Source organism: Channa argus, chromosome 17 (assembly GCF_033026475.1).
Source record: "Channa argus isolate prfri chromosome 17, Channa argus male v1.0, whole genome shotgun sequence".
NCBI lineage: Eukaryota > Metazoa > Chordata > Actinopteri > Anabantiformes > Channidae > Channa > Channa argus.
In genome coordinates this window covers 18,705,770-18,728,416 of record NC_090213.1, presented here as the reverse complement: position 1 = coordinate 18,728,416, position 22,647 = coordinate 18,705,770, and the positions used below count along the sequence as shown (strand labels likewise).

Here is a 22,647-nt window from a genome sequence, read left to right as displayed (position 1 = left end):
GCTGCTCGTATTATAACCTGGACTCCAGCCATGCAACATGTCACTCCCACTCAACAGCTTCACTGGCTTTCCATCAAATATGGTATTGATTTAAAATTTCTCCTTCTTACTTTTAAACCCCCTTCATAACCTTGCTCCACCTTTCAGAGCTCTTGGAGTCGTAAACCCCTTCTCGTACTGTTTGTTCTTCTGCTATGGGTACATGGTTTCTACACACTCCGCACATTTGACTACCATGGGATTTAGAGCAATTAGTCGCACTGCCCCCCGTTCTCGCTCTCTCCCTGACAACATCCGTAACACTGACTCCTTATCCCTGTTCAAATCACAGCTCAAGACTCATCTACGTAAAATGGCTTATTCTTTGTGATTTCTCCCTGTAACTTTTTACCTAATTAGTCTTATCGGACAATTTTATCCTTTAGGTAGTTTGTTTTGTTCTGCTCTGTTTATACTGTCTATTGTTTGCTGCTTCTTATGCATAGTGACCTTGGGAAGGAGCGACGGTGGCTCAGTTTGTAGAGTGGCCTCCCACTGACCATAGGGGTCAGAGGTTGACACCCGGCTCCTCCTTTAATGTTAAATGTTCTGCACTCATATAGCGCTTTTCTACCTGTTGGCACTCAAAGCACTTTACACTGCTTCTTATTCACCCATTCACACTCACAATAACAATCACACATATACACCGGTGGGGGAGCTGCTATGCAGCTGGCCAACACTCACTGGGAGAAACTTGAGGTTCAGTGTCTTGCTTAAGGACACTTCGACATGTGACCGGAGGAGCCGGGGATTGAACCAACAACTGTGAGATTGGTGGACAACTCATCTGCAGCAGGCATCTAAAACATGACCGATCAGCCCACGTACTGACATTTTTATTTATCTATCTTGGGTTGTTCTCATGTTTTGTTTTGTGTCGTGATGTAAACCAATTATGCTTGGGATCGCTGTCATTTTCAGCGACTGAATGAGTGGAGTTCACCTAAATGACACATCAGAAAATTATTTAGTTATGAAGCTGCAAGCAGGCCTTAATTTCTCACAATAATTCAAGGCAGTGACACAAGCTTAATAAAGTCTGAAGCAGTGACAGTAGAAGTAGAAGGTCAGAAGCTAAACTTTGAATTTAGTTCGCAACGTACAACAAGATCAACAGAAATGTATTTAAAACCAACAATATGAAAGCAAGTTATACAACTTTTACATATAAAGATTACTGCAAATGTGTCTAAGATGAAGAACCGACAAAAAGACTGCACCTGTGTGGATGTGTTTGTGTATGTGTGAAGGGCCTGCACGATGTGATTCCTCCTCTAGGGAGCAGGCTGACAAAAACTGCTAATTAGTCTTTTTTCAAGAAAGACAGACAGAGAGAAAGGAAGGAAGAAACGCAGGGTGGGAGACATTATGTAACAGAGCTACTGAGAGACAGATCATATGGATCATTTCTTTCTCTCTGTGCATGTGTGTGTGTGTGTGAGAGAGAAGAGATACAGAGAAGGAAAGAGACTTATGACTGTTTTCTGTTTTCAAAGTGAAGCCTTCTACTTGCTGGATTAAATAGAAAGAATCATGACGACATACTATGAAAAATCTAAAATGTTTTAACCTCCTTTAAACAAGATGGGAGTTACTAGCAATATAATCTATCTAGTGCATTACATCTTCTAAAATTCAGTTTAGGTGCAATGGAACCTAATCTTTAGAAGACACGGTTGGTAACACAGGCAAATGAAAATAATTTCAATTTGCTAACTTGTACAGCAGGTGTTTGCAACCCAAAATTTTCGTGGAATGTTGTGCACAATGTAAGCAAAGAGAATGCAATTTTAAATGTTTGTTTGATTGTAAAAAGTACAAAGATAAAATATTAAGATGCTCAAAAGGCCTTTTCAGAAGTACCGACGGGGCAATGTTTTCTCAATATCAAATTGCAAAGCATTTTGGGATTTTATCATTCATAATACCTGATGTTATTAGAAGCTTCAGAATCTGGAGAAATCCCTGTATGCAATGGATAAGGCCCAAAAGTAAAACTGAATGCTTGTGATCTTTGGGACCTCATGTAAATGCAACATACAGTCACTCTAGGTCTGGTTTATTTTGCAGTACAGTTAAGTCCAAGCCTGCCTGCAGTCCAGACCTGTAACTTGCTAAAAACCTTTGGCTATGAACATGAGCAGTAAAAATTCTATATCAACCAAGAATGGGAAACAGTTTTCACTATTAATAATAAAGCAATTGGTTTCCACACTTCCCAAATTTGATTGTTTATATATAAATATATATATTTCTCTTCTTATTTCCATTTTACACATTGCCCCAACTCTTCTGTGAATGGGGTTTATAAATAAATGTAGAGTAACAGCAAATTCACAACCTTTACTCTGTAGATACTTTGAGAACAACTGGTCACAACTTTAACAAAAAATGAATGAATGTATTTGATCGAGAGAAATTAGGCTTTATTATGACACATTTTCATCTGGAAATGGGCAGTTGTTCACATGAAAAGGAAAAAGGTAAGTTGGGATTATGAATTACAGAAGAGAAAGTTAGATGGAACCTTTTGTACCTCTTCCCTCATTGGATTTAAAAAAAAAAAAATCTGCATTGCATAATTATATGCAAATATGAGAAAGTATAAAAATGGCACTGAGTGGAAAGATTTGGTCAAATGCACTGTTTTCAGCTTCTTGAAAATTCTACTCAAGCCTCATCTGTCTATAATTCTTCTCTTTCTCTTTGTTTGCAATTTTTGTCTAACTTTACTTCTCTTCCGTCTCTCTCACTACCCCTCGGTCTTTCTTGAGGATGAGTGGACTTCCAAGGATGTATAGAAGTAAATTCTCCAGAGAACCTATACAGTGTAGAGCTCTTAAGTCAAAGTCACCTCCGAGCTAACTGTTCGTGCTGTACTGTAGCACCTTGCATTATTAAGAGCCAACTGTGTTAGTGAAAACTCAAAAGACTCAAGGGAAATGGATTTAGAGGGCTGGAATTCATCCTAAAACAACTTCACTGGGGGCCGCTTTCTGATGCAGGCCAATGCTAATGTACATGCTTTTCTGATTGCTACTGTGGCAATTTTCAAGAGCGATGAAGCAGAACATGTTTGCTTGTTTCCTAAGTGTGAGATTTTTAAAAAAGGAAAGGGAGCAGAGCAAGGTGACACTGGCGTATGGTTGGTGTTGGAGAAAAACTATCCTGTTCTCTCAAATTATACTTCAGTGCATTTAGGAATCTCTAAATATATTATTGTAGTTACATATACATGTACATTTATGTAGATCTGCACAATTTAAACTACGGAATCTATTTATTATTTATTGCACATTATATTAGTTTATCAGGCAGCCTGGGAGAACTGAGGATAAAAGCACTTGTCTTGGGTGTGTTAAGGTGTATGTTATTCAATTCAGATCACTTTATTTGTACCCTAGAAGTAGTTTTAATAAAATGCCAAGAGGGAAAGACATAAGCAATGGTGTTAGATAAGCAAATGCTGCTGCACATCAGTCTGGAAAAGGTTATAAAACCATTTCCAAACAATGTAAAGTTCAACGTTTTACAATGAGAAAGATTATTCAGAGGCGGAAAACATTCAAGACAGTTGCCAGTCTTCCCAGGAGTAGACGTCCCAGCACATTCACCACAAGGTCGAAGAAGTACAACTGAGCATGTTAAAGTCTATGAAAGAACATTTAAAAGAAAACTAAGCAAGTATGTTTTTTTGGAACGGTTGTCAGGAGGAAACCTCTTCTATCTAATTAGAAAATGAAAGTATGACAGAGATTCACAAAGCCTACCAGTAAATCTACATCAGAATGGTGGAAAAGTAAAGAATCAAGGTTTTGGATTGGTCTGGTCCATGTCCAGGCTTAAACCCAACCCACAGTACTTAGACATAAACTAAAAGAATTTGAAATTGTATTTCTACTTATTAGGCGAGTACTTAAACTAATACTGTGAGTAGTTTTCTATTCAGACACACGGGCAAAAAGTGTACATTCCAATTACATTTGTCCTTAACTCAGCTTAGGTTATACAAGCAGTGTTTCTGGAGATATGAGGTTGGAAATGATTTAGTAGAAAGTTAGAAATGACTTGCATTAGCACTGGCAGGTGTTATTGTCACTGTGTGTGGGATTGAAACAACTATCTGACCAATTGTTTTTCTCTTTCTGTGGCTTGTCACTTTTGTTTTATCCATACTTAGATAAAAGATGATGCATTGATACTTGATGCTTTGGCCTGAAGTCCTATGTACAACACGAGTGGCAGTAAGGGGATGGAGCCTGGGAACCAAGTGTTTTTATATCAGTGGGCCTGCGCAGCGAATTGATTTGAGCATTTTTCCACCTGTTCTTACAATTGTCATCTGTACATAAAATGACAAAAACAAATATGTTGAGAAAATGTGGCTCTGCAACTAACAGTGCATAAAGAGATAAAACCTACTGCATGGAGTGGATTTCCCTGATCGATTGGCACTTTGAAGTCTGCCTGGAGCTCATCAAAAGCTGTTATCTGTAAGAGAAGAAGAAGAAATGATGATGTAAACAGTTGGGAAACAACATTGGGAAACAACAAGCCAATTAACCTTTGTGCACACAGGAGATGCAGTAACGAATACTAGATGGATAATAATAATAATACTGCATATCTTTTGGTCATTTTTGCCTTGTGCAACAAACAACCTCGTACAGTATTTTGGAGGACGGACAGTCTTACAGCAAAGAACTGTCTGTGTTGCTAGACCTTATACATCTATACACTAGCTTATCCAACATACTAGCTCACTGAGTACTATAGAATGCAGGCACATGTTTGTCCTGCATTATTTAACCCCTCTATTCTTCAAGGTCTTATCCCTCATAAAGGCTTATTTTCTCCTACCTAGAATTCTAGAGCTCAGTATTTGTGTCTCAGATTAGTAACTTAGACTAAAGCCAGCAGTCAACATCACCTGTGGTGCTGTCTGACAAACTACAGGCCTCAACATAAACTATATATGTAACCTAAACTCTCTAGACCTCCTCCAGCTCGGAATCAGTGCTTCCTCCTCCTCATCATTAATGTGATCTGCTCCGTTCAAAATGTTGGATGACATCTGCCTAGGGGCACAGCATTTATCAGACTTTGAAATTAGAAACCCCTCAGAGTAGTGTCATTTGGTCCTGCTGCCTACCCCCTGCTGCAGTGGGTGGAAGAGGGATTGTAGTAATAAGAGTGTCAAAGAAATGATGAACAGTCAAGAAACTATGCAACAGTTCCATTGGTGTTCCATGCTCTGCAGTAGAGGCATTTTCACTATAAAAGACAGATGTCATTGCTTGACTTGTTGGGCCTCAGGATGGAAATGCGAGTATGAGAGAGGTAAAGATATGAGTTTATCGCCATATGAGCTACTTTGTCCCCTGTCTGTGTGCACAATGAGGGAACTATAAGATGTAAGAGCAGCATTAGTATATCTCTGTGTGTGTGTGTGCAGAAAAAGACTGGATTATGGTTTACATGGTATCAAAATGTTATCTGTGCATTCAGTGGCATGTGTATTTGCGTATGAATGTGTTAGCCTGGTACGTACACGGAATTAACCTCAGAGAAGGAAGAAGTTTGCACGCACTCTTGAGTTATTTCCCTGGGCTCACCCTCACACTCACAGGCCACTCTTTACACATTATTTCCCAGTGGATCCCGACATTGATCCTCATTGCTTTGCTGTGTTACAGTGTGTAAGCTTTCCCCAGTCTGTTCCTAATGGGCAATAGAAAGACGCACATACTGCCACAAGTATTTGTGGTGCATAAATTCATGTACAGCATATAGAAGAGCAATTTAGTGCAGCGCCTATGTATCCTTATGTTCACCCAATGAAGGGAATACGCTATTTGAGTGTGTGTCAGAAAGAAGGGAGCAGTCAAGGGATTGTCCGTAAAGTAATTACTGCTATGTGGGAACATGACAAAATCGATCGATAGTTTATTCAGATGATACAAACCACCTTATCCATCCATTCTTTTGCATATCAATTTATGCCATTTATTTGGGTGGAAGTCAAAACTGGCAGCAGAATGACTAGAAGGCTCATTAGGTTAAAATAATGGAGTACTGTGTGTTGCTATGATGTTTGGTTTAGGTTTATGGTTAGGTTTAGGCTAAAAAATCAAAAATGAAAAATGTGGTGTAGGTTAAAATACGGAAGCAACATTAAGGTCACAACACTGACTAAAGCAGAAACACTGAAATGAGAAACACCAATTTACTCAAGTCCGGTGTTTTGTCAACCACTTGTCCACCACAGCCTTTTTTAAAATACATCATCAGATGTCAATCTCGCCTCTGTTGTATTTATCACAGCTAATACATGCACCGCATCTTGCTCATAATACTGTATCTATGCCAAAATGTAACTATGAAATCCTATCAAACCCTATTTCCCCAAAAATCGCTCAATAGCTTTATGCATAAAAAAAAAAACATAAAACATCCCAAAACACATAATTATTCCTTGATCTTAGGCCACTCAGTCAGACCAGAGAACTAAAACCCAAATCTGTGACATGTTTAGAGGGTGATTCCTGCAGAAGACTGCTGGCATCAACTGTGCATTTTTGTTTTTGCAAATTCAGTTCTATTTTTGATGCCGATCTCCACTTTAACTGACTGCTTTGAAGTCAAGGTTGGCTTGCAGACACAGACAACTGGCACCCTCTGCTTCTGCCTTGGCACACAGAATCCTGCATAAACTGATTTTAATGCAGAATGTGCCTGCTAGTGGACGGACACCTTACTGTGTGTGTGCGTGTGTGTGTGTGTGTGTGTGTTTGTGTGTGTGTGTGTCTGTGTGTACACATGCAAGTGGGAAGAGAGAGGAACAAAGACATGGTTGTAGCCTAATTTGTTGTGTGTCAGTGCCTGGAAAAAAAAATGTGTGCTCATTTCCACTGTCTTTCAGTTGGTTGAAACTAGGACCAACCGAAAACAATTCTTTCCCTCCATGCAGCCTACAAGGCATTTTTATGGAGGTAACAATAATAAAACCCACAACGGCAATCAAAGGAAAATCCGCTCTAATGTGAAGGACTACAAGGTCCACTTTAATTATTCAAAGTCTTTTCTCAATTATTCATTGGGATTTTAAACCCAATGAATATGGGTTAATTCACCAACCTCGAACACGCAATTGAAAACCCAATGACATCAGCGTTAGATGCTAAGTCTAATATGGATGCAGCAAAATTGAGAGCTGAGCACTGGTGGACTACACTGAATCGCTCTCTGCATTAAAAAAACAGCAGTGATGCAAAGTTGACAAAAAGGTGCTGCCCACTTTCCCCAGAAGAAGCCTAAAAATGCATATTACCTCCATTATGTTCAGGTTTAGGGAAGCTTGTGTTAAGCTTTACTGAAAAAGGAAAGGATGCCCTGCTTCACATGATGAGGCTTTTTCTTTCCTACTCTACTCGGTTTCTCAATCAGCTCCTTTTTAGAATCGGTTTTCTCATCTCGGTGTTGATTCTGAACATCAAAAATACACCCTGTCCTGCCGATGTCCCAGAGGTCGCTGGCCATCCACGCCCCCGTGAGCTGGCTTGGTGTTTTAATCGCTAGCATGCTCATGTCACTGTCGGCTCATATCTGTGCCGAACACCTTTGCAGGGAGAGACAGCTGGAGAAGGCAGTTTCCCTCATGCAAATAAACACTGCTGGCACAATTAACCCCTTCCTTCACTGTGGCACGAGAACATGAAGCAAATCTCTCCTTTTTTTCCGTGTGTGTGTTTTGTAACCAAATACCTAATATCAGCATAATGCGTGCATGATTCAGATGTCAGGATTGTCAGGCAAAGGCAAATGATAAGCACATATGCATCTACAGTGGGTGGTTATTAGATCATATTTTACAGAAATACATTTGTTTACACTAAACAAGCTGGTGTGATCACGCCTTCTGACTGGGCAGATAAATTATTCTGCAGTGGCATTACTGCAGGATGGCATTTGCATTTATTCTAAAAATCAGTGGCAGCCTTTAGATTACTATGGAAACACTGCTTTCAGTATATGTCCTTCCTTAACCTTAGAGGCTGGGAGTCAATGCAGTATTGTGAAGGCTCATATTTAGTTATTCCCAAAAGGGAGTCATAAGGATCCCCAGCTAGTGTGTAAGACAAGGTTATGAAAAGCTTCGTGCACATGCTGATGACATTAGTGAATTATTGCCTATATTCCAATTTAAGTGGATTTTTTTCTCTTACATCAACACCGACAATTTTTTATAGTAATATTTTAACATGCGAATAAATATTATATATTAACAAAGGGGTAAATGAGTGTGTGCAATGTGAATGGGTTCATGGTAGTAATGAATCAATATCCAAAAAAAAAAAAATCACTAATCAACCCATTTTCCTAACTTTGGACAGCATTTTAGCATCTTTCAGCTCGTTTGTTTTGGTTTTTGTCTCAAATACTGTAAATGCAACGTTTGGCTCTACTCTCTTACTCCATGTCTCTCCTTGTGTAGTCAGTGCCACACAGCTGTTTCACTTATTCATGTTGCATGAGGGTTAAGCTAAGCTGGAAATTAGTTGGGGTCAACAAAACTCAGTGGACAATCAAGGATAACAACAATGCAATATGTCCCATTGGGTGCAGCAAAACTAACAGGACATGTCCAAGGGCATGTCAATCAGTCATAGTCAGCGCACACAGTCATGTCAATGTGAATCCCATGGATAGTCTTAGAAAAATGTCAAAGATAACAAGTTGTTTCATAGATAAAATCTGATATATTTCTACATTGCTTTTCATTTTATTTAGTCAAAGATAATTACATTATTAACTTAATATTTGTAATATGAATAAATGGCACATATACAGTATGCACCTATTTACTGCTTGGGGAAAAAGGCCCTCAAAAGGACAATTTAAAGTCAAATAATTAGTCCTAAGGGGTACACTGACTGTCACTTGGGACAGAAATAGACACCCACTGGTCCCCTATTTCTAATAGTGTACACTAGGCCGGGGCAACCTGCAGGAAAACTGAGCTGACTCTGGGTGTTCCTGGCTGATAAAAGGCTGGAGCCTACTGGCCCAAACGATCCTGTAGCATGATTTCCGACACAATCATAATGCTCCTGACAGGCTCAGACTGTCCCTGGCCTTGAAGCATAAATATTAAGTATGTTCCTTATTGCAGTAACACACACACACAAAGAAAAGTAACATACTGTAACTTTAACAATAATGTTATGTGTAAAGTAACTGTACAAGCTAACAAGGTATTTGCACATCTGCGTTTCCTTGCTGTCATGCATGAAAAAGACTCTTCTGTTCTGTTCTGTTCTGTTTTCAGTATCTCACTCATAATTAGCACAGCTGCTCATTATCTTCTATCTGTATCACTGAGTAATACTATAAGCTTTTGCTAAATTGCCTACAATATGATACATTGGAAGCACATCTTGACTCCAGAAATATGGCGAAATACAATCAAGCAATCAAATTTTCAAGTTAATTACATATGAATTTTACATGGGTAATGCTCTCTTTCCCGTAACCACCAAAGCTATTTGTACCAGGTCTTAAACCACCCTGCTTGTCATTAATGATATTCCCGTTGCCTTTACTTCCCCAGAACTCGCTGTTATCAGTACTTGGGGACTTTAAGACAAAATGTACTGTGGTTTCAGTAAAACTGCAAGTAAATAATAATAATAAAAGAAAAAACAGACATTGTTTGTGCCATAAATAAATGGCACATTGTAACGTGCCATAACTTAAACATGAAGTGCTATTGCTGTGGCAGGTTATATCCTGTATGAAAAAAGAGAACTGGAAAGGAAAATGAGAGAGGACAATGATCAGCCATATAAACCTCCAGTGTAGTGGAACAATAGAACCAGTGGTGTCACAATGATGGATGAGGCGCCAGCAGGGGTTAATGAACATGTGGATCAATGCTGAGCCAACCTAGCTGTATTCTGAAAGCACCCCCCTCCATTAGACTCCAGTGCCAGAAAGTCCTATGGACTGTTTGCTTTATTGAAATTTTATTAAACTGTATCACATATACATCTCTTCCCCTTGATGTCTTATAGGGCACCTTGAGCACAAGCCACTTCCTTTTTTGTAAATTGTATTGGAAAATCATTGTGTCCCTGGATGAAATCCAAAGGACTTGATTTCACTTGAAATGTATTTTTTTAGTTACAGATGTGATGTCACCTTTGAGCACATTTCCTCCTCAGGTATTCTTCTATTCTCTTTGTGGAAAACGATGTGCATCAAAATCACATTTTTACCGTCCAGCTTATTGACAATGGCTCTGAACATCTAACTGCTTGTATATTGTCATTTCCTGGCAGCTTGAAAATCAAATTGATTGGTCTTTGTTTAAGGTATTCAGCCTGACATAATGTTAGCCAAATTTCTTGTTGGTGTTTCATACTAGAAAGAAGTTATTTCAACTGCTTTCGGCTTGTCCCTTCAGGGGTCGGCACCGTGGAACGTGTTCTGGACATTGATTTTTTACACCAGATGCCCTTCCTGCTACTACTTCCCCTTTTATCCGGGCTCGAGACAGGCACCAAGGTGGCCCTTGGTGGCTGGGCAGGGCCCACCTGGTGAGGTGGAATTCGATCCCACAGCCTTCTGCATCCTAAACCAAGGCTCTACCGCTGAGCCACCAGGATCAAACTACAAAGAAGTTGTATAGTTAATATATACCAGGACAAGTTAAGTAGCAGTGGATAAGAACAGTTAACAGCCCGCAACTGAACTGTTGAGCCATGGAGCTTGGGGGAGGTCGCAGTTCATGGTGTATGTTCATTTGAAAGGCTTGGCAATAGCTTACATGAGTATCCCCTTTGGTTGTTGGTGTTGAATTGTATGTGCCAAACACATTGATTCTGAAGATTGCTGCATCTGGTTGAAAGTGAACCAGTCAGTGAGGATTTTGCAACAAGCTGGAGAAAATGCGGTGATGGACCAGGTGATGAAATGATGGAATAACTTGCTATCATTGTATGGAAAACCAAATTCCCAGATCAGAACATTTCCACAAACAACACAAATTCACAACCGTTCTGGTGATTATTGTTCATGGTGTTGGGGAAGGAAATTCCTGAAAAAGGAATATTGCACAACACCTAGATATTCTATTTGAGGAAATATGGCAGGTTTAAAATGCATGATTTGACCCAGGTGTACTGGACACCTGGGTCAAATCATGCATTTTTAACCTGCAAAGGCAGTGAGTTCAATTCTCCCTCTTAATGCTAGTGGCTAATGCAAACATATGGTTATCTTTCCCATCTGCTTCACTGATTTTGCAGCATTTAGACCCAAACCTTTTAATGGAGAACTGGCTCTAGATACATTTTGCAGATTGTGTTGTATTATCCGTCTCTTCTGCAAGTGCAACTTAATCTAAGCTAAAGTAAAGGCAGCCACCAGGCCCAAACTACAAAGAAGTTGTATAGTTGATATATATCAGGACAAGTTAAGTACAGTAGCAGTGGATAAGAACAGTTAACAGCTGAGTTACAGTACAAACCACACTTGTAACCAACCATCCACTCACTATCCCCTTTTTTCTGTCATTATTTTCTTAATCCAACATGTTAATATCTGATTGGATCAGCTGTGTTTCTAGCAGTGCTAATAGAAATGAAAAAACAAAAAAAGTAATCACAGCAAGGATATAGTGTTTAGAATCATTTAAAGCAAAGAATTTACCCACTTTCAAAGTCTGCCTAACTTGGAGTATCTGCCATCACTGAACCTAACATTGCCAAAGCTAGGTGCTCGTAACCTTTTCTGGTTACGTGCACATTCATGTACAATAGGCAGAGGATTAAGTAGAAGTATGGCTGTCGTGTCAGACAGTGCATCCTGGTACCAGGAAACCCAAACTAAACCTAAAGTTAGCTGGATAATCCACCAATCCTGTTTTGAGCCACAGATCCCTATTTTATTCTATTAACCAGTGGTAGCAAACTCTGCTCTGAGAGCCACCGTCCCTTCAATGTACAAATGAGTGTATACCATGGTCACATGATATCAATGTCACAACCCATTAACTTCAAATTTGAAATTTGATTTAGTGGACTAGCTTGTTTACATATAATTAGCTTGACCAGATCATGAAACATATGTATGGGCCAGTAAGAACACTGCCATTGAAAAGCTTGATAGCATCCAAACTGGGTGCTTATTCAGTACAAGATTGTTGGGATGTGTTGATTTTAAGTCAATTTCAATTAGTTTTTCATAAATTACTTTTCCATTCGGTCAATAATCCTAGGCCTTATCCTATTGGTTTTTTGTCATTCGTTGGCCTTTGTTTGTGAAAATCCACATATGGCAAAAAGGAGTCAGGTCACAGACCGTCAACCCTACTGTCAATACGTGCACATTCATGTACAATAGGCAGAGGATTAAGTAGAAGTATGGCTGTCGTGTCAGACAGTGCATCCTGGTACCAGGAAACCCAAACTAAACCTAAAGTTAGCTGGATAATCCACCAATCCTGTTTTGAGCCACAGATCCCTATTTTGCCATATAGACTTTATGGACTCTTCTTTGTTTGGGTCCTTAACTGCATTGGAGGAAATCATAGTGTTGAGAGCTATAGTAGCTATATATGCTACAAAAATGTAAAATTTGGACAGACAATTAGTAAAATATTATAAAGAAAAAATTCAATTGGCTGATAGTATGACATGAATAATCCAGAATGTCTTTACAACAGCACAGTGTCCGTCCTTACCGTAGCTGAAGGGGTCTGTGCTTCCGTCTTACTGTAAGCTAATTATTTTTAAGCTCTTCATTGATTTCTGCCCACTTTTCCATCATCCCATCACTTCTGCATCTCCTGTCACTCTTCTCTCCTCCAGCAAAATGGACCACCCCAAGTCTCATCTATCATTGTCTTTGCCTGTCTCTCCCATTCGGGGTTTGACCGGTCTGTCCCTATCAGGCTCATACCGTCAACAACATTTTTTGCTCCATCATCAGGACACAACAGAGACACTAAGTGTTATGGTTGTTCAGTGTGTGAATGATTAGTCACAAGTCACAACTCTTAAACCTGTGAAAGCCCAGTACTTGTCAAAATCTGAGAAGGTGACGAAAACTTTGAAACTGGTTCAGCTGTTCCCACTGATATGTCTGATTACTTTTTCCATCAAATGTTTTCAACTGGGGAATAAAAGCTCAGTACTAAAAACAGCCATTCAAATCATCAGGTGTTTTCAGCTGCTTTAAGTTCCTGATTGACTGAACACACCTTATCCAGATAATCAGCAGTTGGTAGGACAGAGATAGTTGAACAACAAGCACTGCTGCAGCTCTTGAGGACCAGGGTTGACCACCCCTCGAAATTGTTTTCAGTTTGACATTGAGCATTTTCACCATTGCTAAACAAGCTTTACACTGTGCAGTTATGTTAGAGACTTTTCTGTTTCCGAAGGAAAATATTTCCATCACTGAAAGGCATTCATGTTCGACAATATGGCCCCCAAGCCTTGTCACACCCAAACATGGCAGATTTCAGTTGCTTAGCAATCTGCATTGATGCGATCGGTAGAGGATGGACAGTCCAAGGAGGACAAATATTTTTGTAAGCCAACCTGGAAGTTAGCATCTTACTGGTTCTCTCAACAAAAAGTAGTGGGATTATTACAGAAAAAAGAAGGTTATGATATTTATGTTTGTCCTGCCAGATATTTTGAAGCCTAATGTAAAGCCAGATGTAAAAAGTCATTGTTAGGCTATTAACCAGTGGTAGCAAACTCTGCTCTGAGAGCCACCGTCCCTTCAATGTACAAATGAGTGTATACCATGGTCACATGATATCAATGTCACAACCCATTAACTTCAAATTTGAAATTTGATTTAGTGGACTAGCTTGTTTACATATAATTAGCTTGACCAGATCATGAAACATATGTATGGGCCAGTAAGACCACTGCCATTGAAAAGCTTGATAGCATCCAAACTGGGTGCTTATTCAGTACAAGATTGTTGGGATGTGTTGATTTTAAGTCAATTTCAATTAGTTTTTCATAAATTATTTTTCCATTCGGTCAATAATCCTAGGCCTTATCCTATTGGTTTTTTGTCATTCGTTGGCCTTTGTTTGTGAAAATCCACATATGGCAAAAAGGAGTCAGGTCACAGACCGTCAACCCTACTGTCAATAGGCGGCCACTCTACTGAGCCACTGCCGCCCCCCCACAACAGAAGGTTATCAAATATGGTTTATCTTTTAAATGACAAATTCAAACTTCTTTTCCAGTCTTCAAGGATACTGCTACACTTATTTGGTCATTTAGCTTTACATGTTACCCCATCCTTCCAAAATACTGTGCTTCCATACCCCACCGCGACTTCTCCATTAAATACCAAAACTCCCATAATATCATGGAAAGCCCGACTGGATAACTAAATGATGTCAATTTGACATTCTGCCCTCAGTCATGCTGCCAGGACAGCCTGTACATCATATCTGCACCACAGGGCTTTCCCATCTGTCAGATGTGCACCATAGGAGCGTCTGGCTCGCTCCCAGCTTTAATGACACTTAGAGCACATTAAGGGCTGCAGTTACATGGGAGGAGAATCACTCAAGCAGAGCAAGACCACTGAAGCGTTGAGCCATGGAGCTTGGGGGAGGTCGCAGTTTATGGCGTATGTTCATTTAAAAGGCTTGGCAATAGCTTACATGAGTATCCCCTTCGGTTGTTGGTGTTGTATTGTATGTGCCAAACACATTGATTCTGAAGATTGCTGCATCTGGTTGAAAGTGAACCAGTCAGTGAGGATTTTGCAACAAGCTGGAGAAAATGCGGTGACGGACCAGGTGATGAAATGATGGAATAACTTGCTATCATTGTATGGAAAACCAAATTCCCAGATCAGAACATTTCCACAAACAACACAAATTCATAACCGTTCAGATGATTATTGTTCATGGTGTTGGGGAAGGAAATTCCTCGAAAAGGAGTATTGCACAACACCTAGATATTCTGTTTGAGGAAATATGGCAGTGAGTTCAATTCTCCCTCTTAATGCTAATGGCTAATGCAAACATATGGTTATCTTTCCCATCTGCTTCACTGATTTTGCAGCATTTAGACCCAAACCTTTTAATGGAGAACTGCATCTAGATACATTTTGCAGATTGTGTTGTATTGTCCGTCTCTTCTGCGAGTGCAACTTAATCTAAGCTAAAGTAAAGGCAGCTTGAGAAAACATTACTCTAATGATTTCCTTAAAAACTTTATTACAACACATGGTTGATTTCCAAATGATATGTAATGAATTCTAATCAGTATCATTTGAGATTATATTTTAAAATGTATTGCAACCTTGGTAAAAACTTGCAATTTCTTCCTTGGGAACTATCTTCAAAGGTGTGAACGTTGAATCATGTGTTTTAAGTGTGTGTCATTGATGACAGAGTGTGAACCATTTCAACTCAACTCCTTTCATTCATGCTGTTTTCGGCCACAGCAAAGACGTCCATCAGGATTAAGGCAACTCATTCCTATGACGACATATGCGGTACATGCATATGCATATATAATATACGGTATGAATGCCCTGTGAATCTGCGTGTCTGCTCTGTGTGCTGTGTTCCATCCCACTTCATCTCATTCATCTGATCACCCGATGTGTTTGGAGCTCACTATCGTGGCGCCTTAGGTTTGTAAACTAGCTTTTCTGGTGCTTCTGTGTTCTTCACTTTAGCTCCACCCTGACCCTCCTCCCAGAGCAGCTCACTGGGAGAAGCTTCAGATGCTCTCTTACAAGCTGCTCTGCTGGTCTGAGCAAAAGCTTCCATCTAATTATTTAGCGTCTGCATTATGCCTGGTGAAGATATTTATATTTTCACTATCTTTACTTGTACCTTGGCCATCGTCTCATTTTCATTTAACTTCATTTGCATTTCCTACTGATGTGATTAAGTCAATACACCACTGCAATATTAGTATTTAGAGTAGTGTGCCATGACAACAACCTGCTCAAATCAAGTACAAAACACTTTAAAATACTTTTGTGTTGTTGTATGACTGAATAAATGTAATTTATGTAAGTCTGTATTACTGCACATACAACAACACAAGCACAATTTTAAAATTTGCTAAGACATAATTTGAAGATGTGTAAATGTACAGAGTGAAATGGTGTAGGCTGATGCTGTAGGTTATTTCCATTCCATTTTACATTACTTCATCATGCACCTTAATTCTTTAATTATTTTTGTTTGTGTACATTCAATTAAATCAATAAATTTTTTTGTTTTGTGTGTTTTTCTTGTTTGTTTTTATTATTTGTGTTTTAACATTGGTTTTTATCTTTTGGTTTCGACATATCAGCAGGTGCGGCTTCAGATTTAATTTGTAGATATATGTATTTTTGCAGTCCACTGCTAACTTTAAATCTGATATGAAAAGTCTCTATATTACTCTTCCATGGCTGAGCATATTGATAAAAAAACACTTAATTCGGTAATTAAAATGCACCAATGTATTAATAAAATAAAACTAAATAAAATTAAATGACTAAACTGCCTGTTTTCACTTCTTGTTTTATTGTCTAGCCTAAGCAAATTGAAACAAATACTTCAAAACCAGTCAGAAAACAGAGAGAACCTTTTAAACCATCAATATAAATGACCCTGGACTAGTGGAATGTTAAAAGTAGTTTTCTTAGCGTTGTAAATTCTTTTTGTGACTTTAATAGCTGTGGTTTTGTTGTGTTCCTCCTTCATTACTCAACCTGTTCTGCCTTTGCAGACCTGCCTTTCGTTGCACACCTTATATTGTATAATGACAAATAAAGCCCTTTTGAATGGTTTGAACACGTGAGAGGAACAAGTGAGAGTTCTTGCTTCCAAACAATCAAATGACAGGTTTATCCAGGAATAGGGAAGTGGATAAGACAAAAGATATGTGAGCTCATTTAATCATTTACAGTTTGATTGATTATGGCCAATCCATATTATCAAAGTCCATCTCTGTGCAGTCATTTGTCACTGGGTGATTTCCATGACTCATGCGCTCATGTCATCTGCTGACAGGTCTGTTAATATGTATGGTAATATGTGAGTCAGAGCAGCTCATTATTCATTTTATTTCCATATTTTATTTCTTTTCTATGTGGACCGTTTCATAATCTCCGTCCTTCTATGTTCATTAACACTGGCTTATTTTATTTATAGTTTAATCTTACCCTGGGTCGCTTGACTCATCACAATTGCTCTTTTTAGCAATGCACTGCTGCTCAGGGCATCCAAGTAACCTTTTGGTCAAGTGGCCACTGTGACAGCAGGACTCAAGTGTTTTTTTTTTTACTAGTTCTTTGAAACCTGAGGAAATCGAGGGAGAGAAAAACACACAGAGATGGCCGCCTGCCCAAGTGACTGATAGAAATGAGACGGTTCCAGACAAAATTTCCCAGGATTTGGCAGGTTGATGGTGTTAATGTGCATCATTGGCTCTATTGCTCATGGCCATAGCTCCACAATATTCTCCTCCTAATTACTGTGTGCTTCCTCACAGTATGAAGCTCCAGCTTATTATTGCTGCATGTCTGTATGTCACCATGAATGGGAATCAGTGGAGGAGGCATCTGCGATGTTTCTGCCATCTTAAGCAGAATGGAAAATCTCTGGTAGGATGTGGATTATTGTCGAAGCTACAGAATAATGTGTTTCAGTGTGATCCTTCCGCCAGTGCTGAATTTACATCACGAACTGAACTGAGTGGTTTCTGTCCCTGTATTATCAGTCAAAAAAGATTTCTTGTGTTTGTTTTTGGTTTTCTTTATCTATGGAAGCATCATAAATGTGTGTATTTGTTTTATTCCCTTTAATTCACATTACATCTAAGAATGACTGCTATCCTAGAGATCTGCACACTCATTGTCCTGGTCTTCTTCTGCTTTGAAGGCAGGCATATGGGCCTCTGTCTGACATATAGGCATATTGTCTATTAGATTTAATTGCCAGAGGATCAGTCATCCCAAGTGCAGCAGGTCTGTGTTTGTTTCCATGCAAAAAAAAAAAAGGCAGACCCAGGGCAATGAGCTGCAGGACCTGACCCAAATCTGTCTTTACATAAGGCACTGCATGATGGAGATGTTGCTCAGGCTGCAAGTAATTAGATTATTCAAATATCATAATGCAGTCAGTCATATTGGTACTGGTGTATGGCCGGGCTGAAGCTTGATTAAAGGCAGAGGGAGCAGAGCTGGAGGACAACGCTCTAAAAGATTTCCTAATTGATCCGGAAGGCAGGCTGCTTAATTGATTTTGGATGGTGCACAGGGCTGAAAACATTTCTACTGATCAAACTGGGTCAGCACCAAGGTGTAAAGTAGAGACTACTGAAAATAAGTGGGGACGCTGCTCGACGTATGTTTGAATGGTGGAGCAGGAGGTGAAGATACAGGTGCGCGCCTGTCACGTTGAGGGAATTAACCTCGTTCTTATCGTCTTAAATAGTGTCAAATCTGCCATAATATACATTTAAAAGCTCCGAACTGTAAGTGCGATATTAGTGCTGTAGAGGGGGCATCTCCAGCAATTTGTGCTATTACGCACAAGTATCACACCTGCGCGTCCGATATGCGCACACACTGTGGATGAAGAGATCCGCTGGTTAGAGAAAAAAAAAAAAAAAAAGACGAGACAAATCTCAAAATACACCAAATCTGGAAGGTACTTACGTGCCATATTGCAAAGAATATCAGGGACACACAGAGGACCAGAGACAGCATGTAGCAGAAGGCAGCAAAAGTGAACATAATTGAAACGGGAAACGGTGGATAATTTCCCAAAGAAGCACGATCCTGCTGACAAACATCTACAGTGTGAAGAAGGGGGGGCAGGACAGGGCAGGAAGAAAGTTCTCACGGTGCCACAAGAACCCGACCTGGTACCGGCACCATGACTCTGTCCCTCACAATGTTTGTCTCAAATTGTTGCAGGAAAAAGAGGAGAAAAACAGATGAGCCGTGCGCCGTCCACCCAGCAGGGGTCTCGTCTCAAATCAGTGCACTTGACATGATCAGCACTCTGTGTACACAGTGTTGGTGAAATGATCATGGAATCACAGAGAAGCGGTCATCCCCGGGAAATTGATATGGGGAGGTTATGCGCAAAAGCATCCCGGAGAGGTGAATTAGGTAATCCATTCAGCAGCAGCAGTGGCGGCAGATGGAGCCCTGCTGTATCTGCTTTGCTGGTGCTGTGTGAGAGGGGCTCCTCGCCTCTTCGTGCACCAGGCGTTGATAAACGCCGTTTGCTCTCCCAAACACACCTATCAGCAGCAGACAGCCAGGAGGACACGTGAACAGGTGGATTTAAAAGAGCAGCAGCCGGTGGGAGCTGGCAGGCGCGCGCGTGTGTGGTTAGTCTGTGTGTGTGTGTGTGTGAATGTGTATGTGCGCGTGTGTGTGTCCACATATTCCCAGATTTGAAGATAGGCTGTGCTGTGCTGAATAATTGGATTATGCCAAACGATAAGGACTATTTGTGATTTCTGGATCTAATAGAGCAGAATTTGTCACTTAATGTAATATAGAGACTTGGAAAAAAATCACAAAGGCAGTTTATTACTGAAATAGAAAATACTGGATAAATAAAAGAATTGACGGACACCCAAAATTATTGCACTGCCAAACCGCACTTAACGGATCATTTGCATTGAAGGGTGGCTCTGCCTGGAATGAGCCGAACAGGGGACATTCAAACTGTGAGACTGGCGCCACTATCTGACGCTTTTCTGAATTACAGGTCAGTTCAACCAAACATTGTGTCCAGAGATCTGGAAAATACTTATTATTTGAATTATCCTGCAAACAGGTTGCAGAGTTTATTTAATGGAATGTACACAAAGAAAAATGAATAAAGTATTTGATCTCACTACATATCCAGCAAGGTCGAATATCAGTCACTAGTGTAACTTGTGGGGTTGCACCTCTCTAGTTCAACTTTTGAACTTTGTGGGTCACCTCACATTCCCAAGCTTTGTATTGGGTGGGGGGAGGGGCAAATGGAACCCTCTCACATACACAAACATAGGAAGCTCATCTTGTCATTATTGCCTTTTGTTAGGGTCCAGTGTGGGGTTTATTAAAATAAATACAATTTAAAAAATGGTCTTTGGTGAAACCAGGAACTCAGTAGTTTTAAGTATAGCAGCTATGTAGTTTAGACAAACGTCAACTACAGGCAGCAATAAGAGACGAATAAATCAGTAGCAAAAATGGGAGGAGCGGTGCTGGAGATCTGGGGATCTTTTCCTGGATAAATATGACCTAAAACCTGATCAGACAAATCCTAAACCTAGATCGTCCTCCAACACCAAAAGATGGGGTTAAAATATACATTTTTTTTTATTCATTTACAAAGAGAAAGGATATAATCTTAGATATTTGTGTGTGGCAAAATGCAACTCGCTGCTTGGTCAAATGACATGACATCCCTTATCCTAAGACTTAGGAACTAATGTCTCTTGACAAACTTTTTATTCCGTCCCTAAAGAATCTGTGTCTATAACTACAAAGTGATACTAGTTGTACTGCGATAACTATTTAACATTAACATGACTGCTGGGGGACCCACCCCCCAATGCACTGAGCTCCTTTCCTCCTCTTGACCATCTCTCCTCTCCTCTCATCCCGCAATTGTCACCACTTTATGTCATTAACTCTGTGTGTTTTCTCCCGTAGTTGCCTTTGTCCTTCTCTGTCCCGCTCTCTCTGTCCCTTTCTGCAGGTGTCCCCCGGCTTTGAAGCTGTGTGTCTTCCAGCGTGCAGCTACTGGTCCTAACAACCTGCCCGATGTTTTGTTGCTTTTTGTTCCTCTTTTTCTTTTCTCTCTTCACTTTCCACTAACCCCAACAGGTCGAGGCAGATGGTCGTCCACCCTGAGCCTGGTTCTGCTGGAGGTTTCTTCCGTTAAAGGGAGTTTTTCCTCTCCTCTGTTGCTTATGGCTTGTTCAAGGGGGAATTCTTGGGTTCTCTTTATACATCTTATAATCTTGACTTTATTCTGACTTTTTTGTGAATTGGCGCTATATGAATAAAGTTGAATAGAATTGAATAGAATTTTAAGATGCTTTTTTTAGTTACCATATAAAGAGCAGTATTTTAAGCTAAATCACTAATAACACCACAAAAGCCTGGACAGAGTAGAGGAATACAGTTCTGCGATCAGGTGCCACTAAACCTGATTTAAAGCAATACTATAAATACAGTTGGAACTAATGTGACAAGTAGTGAAAAACAAGTAAAATGATCATTTACAGTTTTTCACATTATTTATTTCATTCCTATTTTCTCTACACAATGTCAAGAGCTTTATAAAAATGTAAAACGCTAAATTGGCATCTCTTCAGTGCTCGTTGATGTGACACTTAATCCTGTCACTCAGCCCTTCTGTTCCAGTAAATTGCTGCAGTGCAGCTTTTTATTCTGAAGGAGCAAAGATCCTCTTCAACCTCATCTATCTGTCTCTCTCTTCCTCTCACACACACACACACACAAACACACTCTTCTGTTAAGTCACCCCCAAGATCCGTCTTTGTCACCGTGACACCCAACCACTCTGCTGTCGCGGTGTTATTCTCCACTAATGTATGTGAGGATATGACAGCACTGGTCACCACTTTGTGAGACATCAAGAAGTTGTTGTATCAGTTTTAGTAAGAGACACATACAGGAGGCTTGTTAGACAAAGACACCACCAGCTAATCGCGACAGACGGACCCATGATTCTGCACGGCAAGTGGTGATGAGTGGACACAGGATAGAGTGCTGCAACATTGCTGAACCCTTTCTGAGAGATTTATGTGTCTTGAAACTTCTTGATGGTGCACTGATCATGGTCCAGTGAGATTTATCAAATGAAATAAATACATTCAATCAAAAACATAAAGTAAAAAGGAGTAAAAAGTACAATGTCATTAGCTATTTTGGGGTAAAATTAAATGGAAATACAAGCACCTCAAAATTGTACTTAATTACTGTGCAGTATTTGAGTAAATGTACATTGTTACTTTCCACCTCAGGCCTAAACAGTGACACTGCTGCCAAGCTAACAAGTCACATTTGTCCAGCAGATGGTGCAATTTTCTTATTTATTAGCAACACTTTTGAACACTTTTATACATTAAAGCATAAATTTTAATCCCAGCTTCTGCCAAATCATGACAGGAGTTGTAACACATCTATATATAAATCTCACAAAGTGAGATTGCATAAGATAAAAAGCCTAAGGGCCTTTAGATACACAATTCTAAACAGTAAGAGAGTCACATATAAACACAGTAAAGCTGAAAAACACGTTAATTGTCAATAATCAAGATACAATAAGCCAACAATACGCTTGCTCATGTGATTCAAAGATTACCAGACTCCCGTTTGTGTAGGTATAGACATATTACACCAATGCCAACAATTACATTTACATCACTAATATATGATTAAGTGTAAGCTAGTTGTTAATTTTATTCATAAAGTCAAGCCTAAATGCATATTTATAACCTGTTTGGAGTAATGAGTGAGTGAAAATGCTACTATTTTAAATCAGGACAGAAATTAAGTCCAAGCAGATCA

The 22,647-nt window shown here is 39.6% G+C and overlaps 1 protein-coding gene across 6 annotated transcripts in view; it reads right to left on the bottom strand.

Annotated features, from left to right (window-relative positions):
- The window catches only part of cnih3 (cornichon family AMPA receptor auxiliary protein 3), a 71,971-nt gene extending 51,956 nt beyond the window's left edge, over window positions 1-20,015 (bottom strand). For 2 of the 6 annotated variants that reach the window (XR_010911273.1, XM_067482695.1), the window contains exons 1-2: window positions 18,754-19,798; window positions 4,465-4,533 (exon numbers count right to left, since the gene is read on the bottom strand). Coding sequence is in view for 5 of the 6 variants with exons in the window: in XM_067482695.1 (XP_067338796.1) it covers window positions 4,465-4,533; window positions 18,754-18,831 (147 nt within the window). In the remaining variant the exon portion in view is untranslated. Of the gene's footprint in view, window positions 1-4,464; window positions 4,534-18,753 lie in introns of all 6 variants that reach the window. The other 4 variants (XM_067482698.1, XM_067482697.1, XM_067482696.1 and 1 more) reach the window with 4 other exon arrangements.
- Between the last annotated feature and the right edge of the window lie 2,632 nt (window positions 20,016-22,647).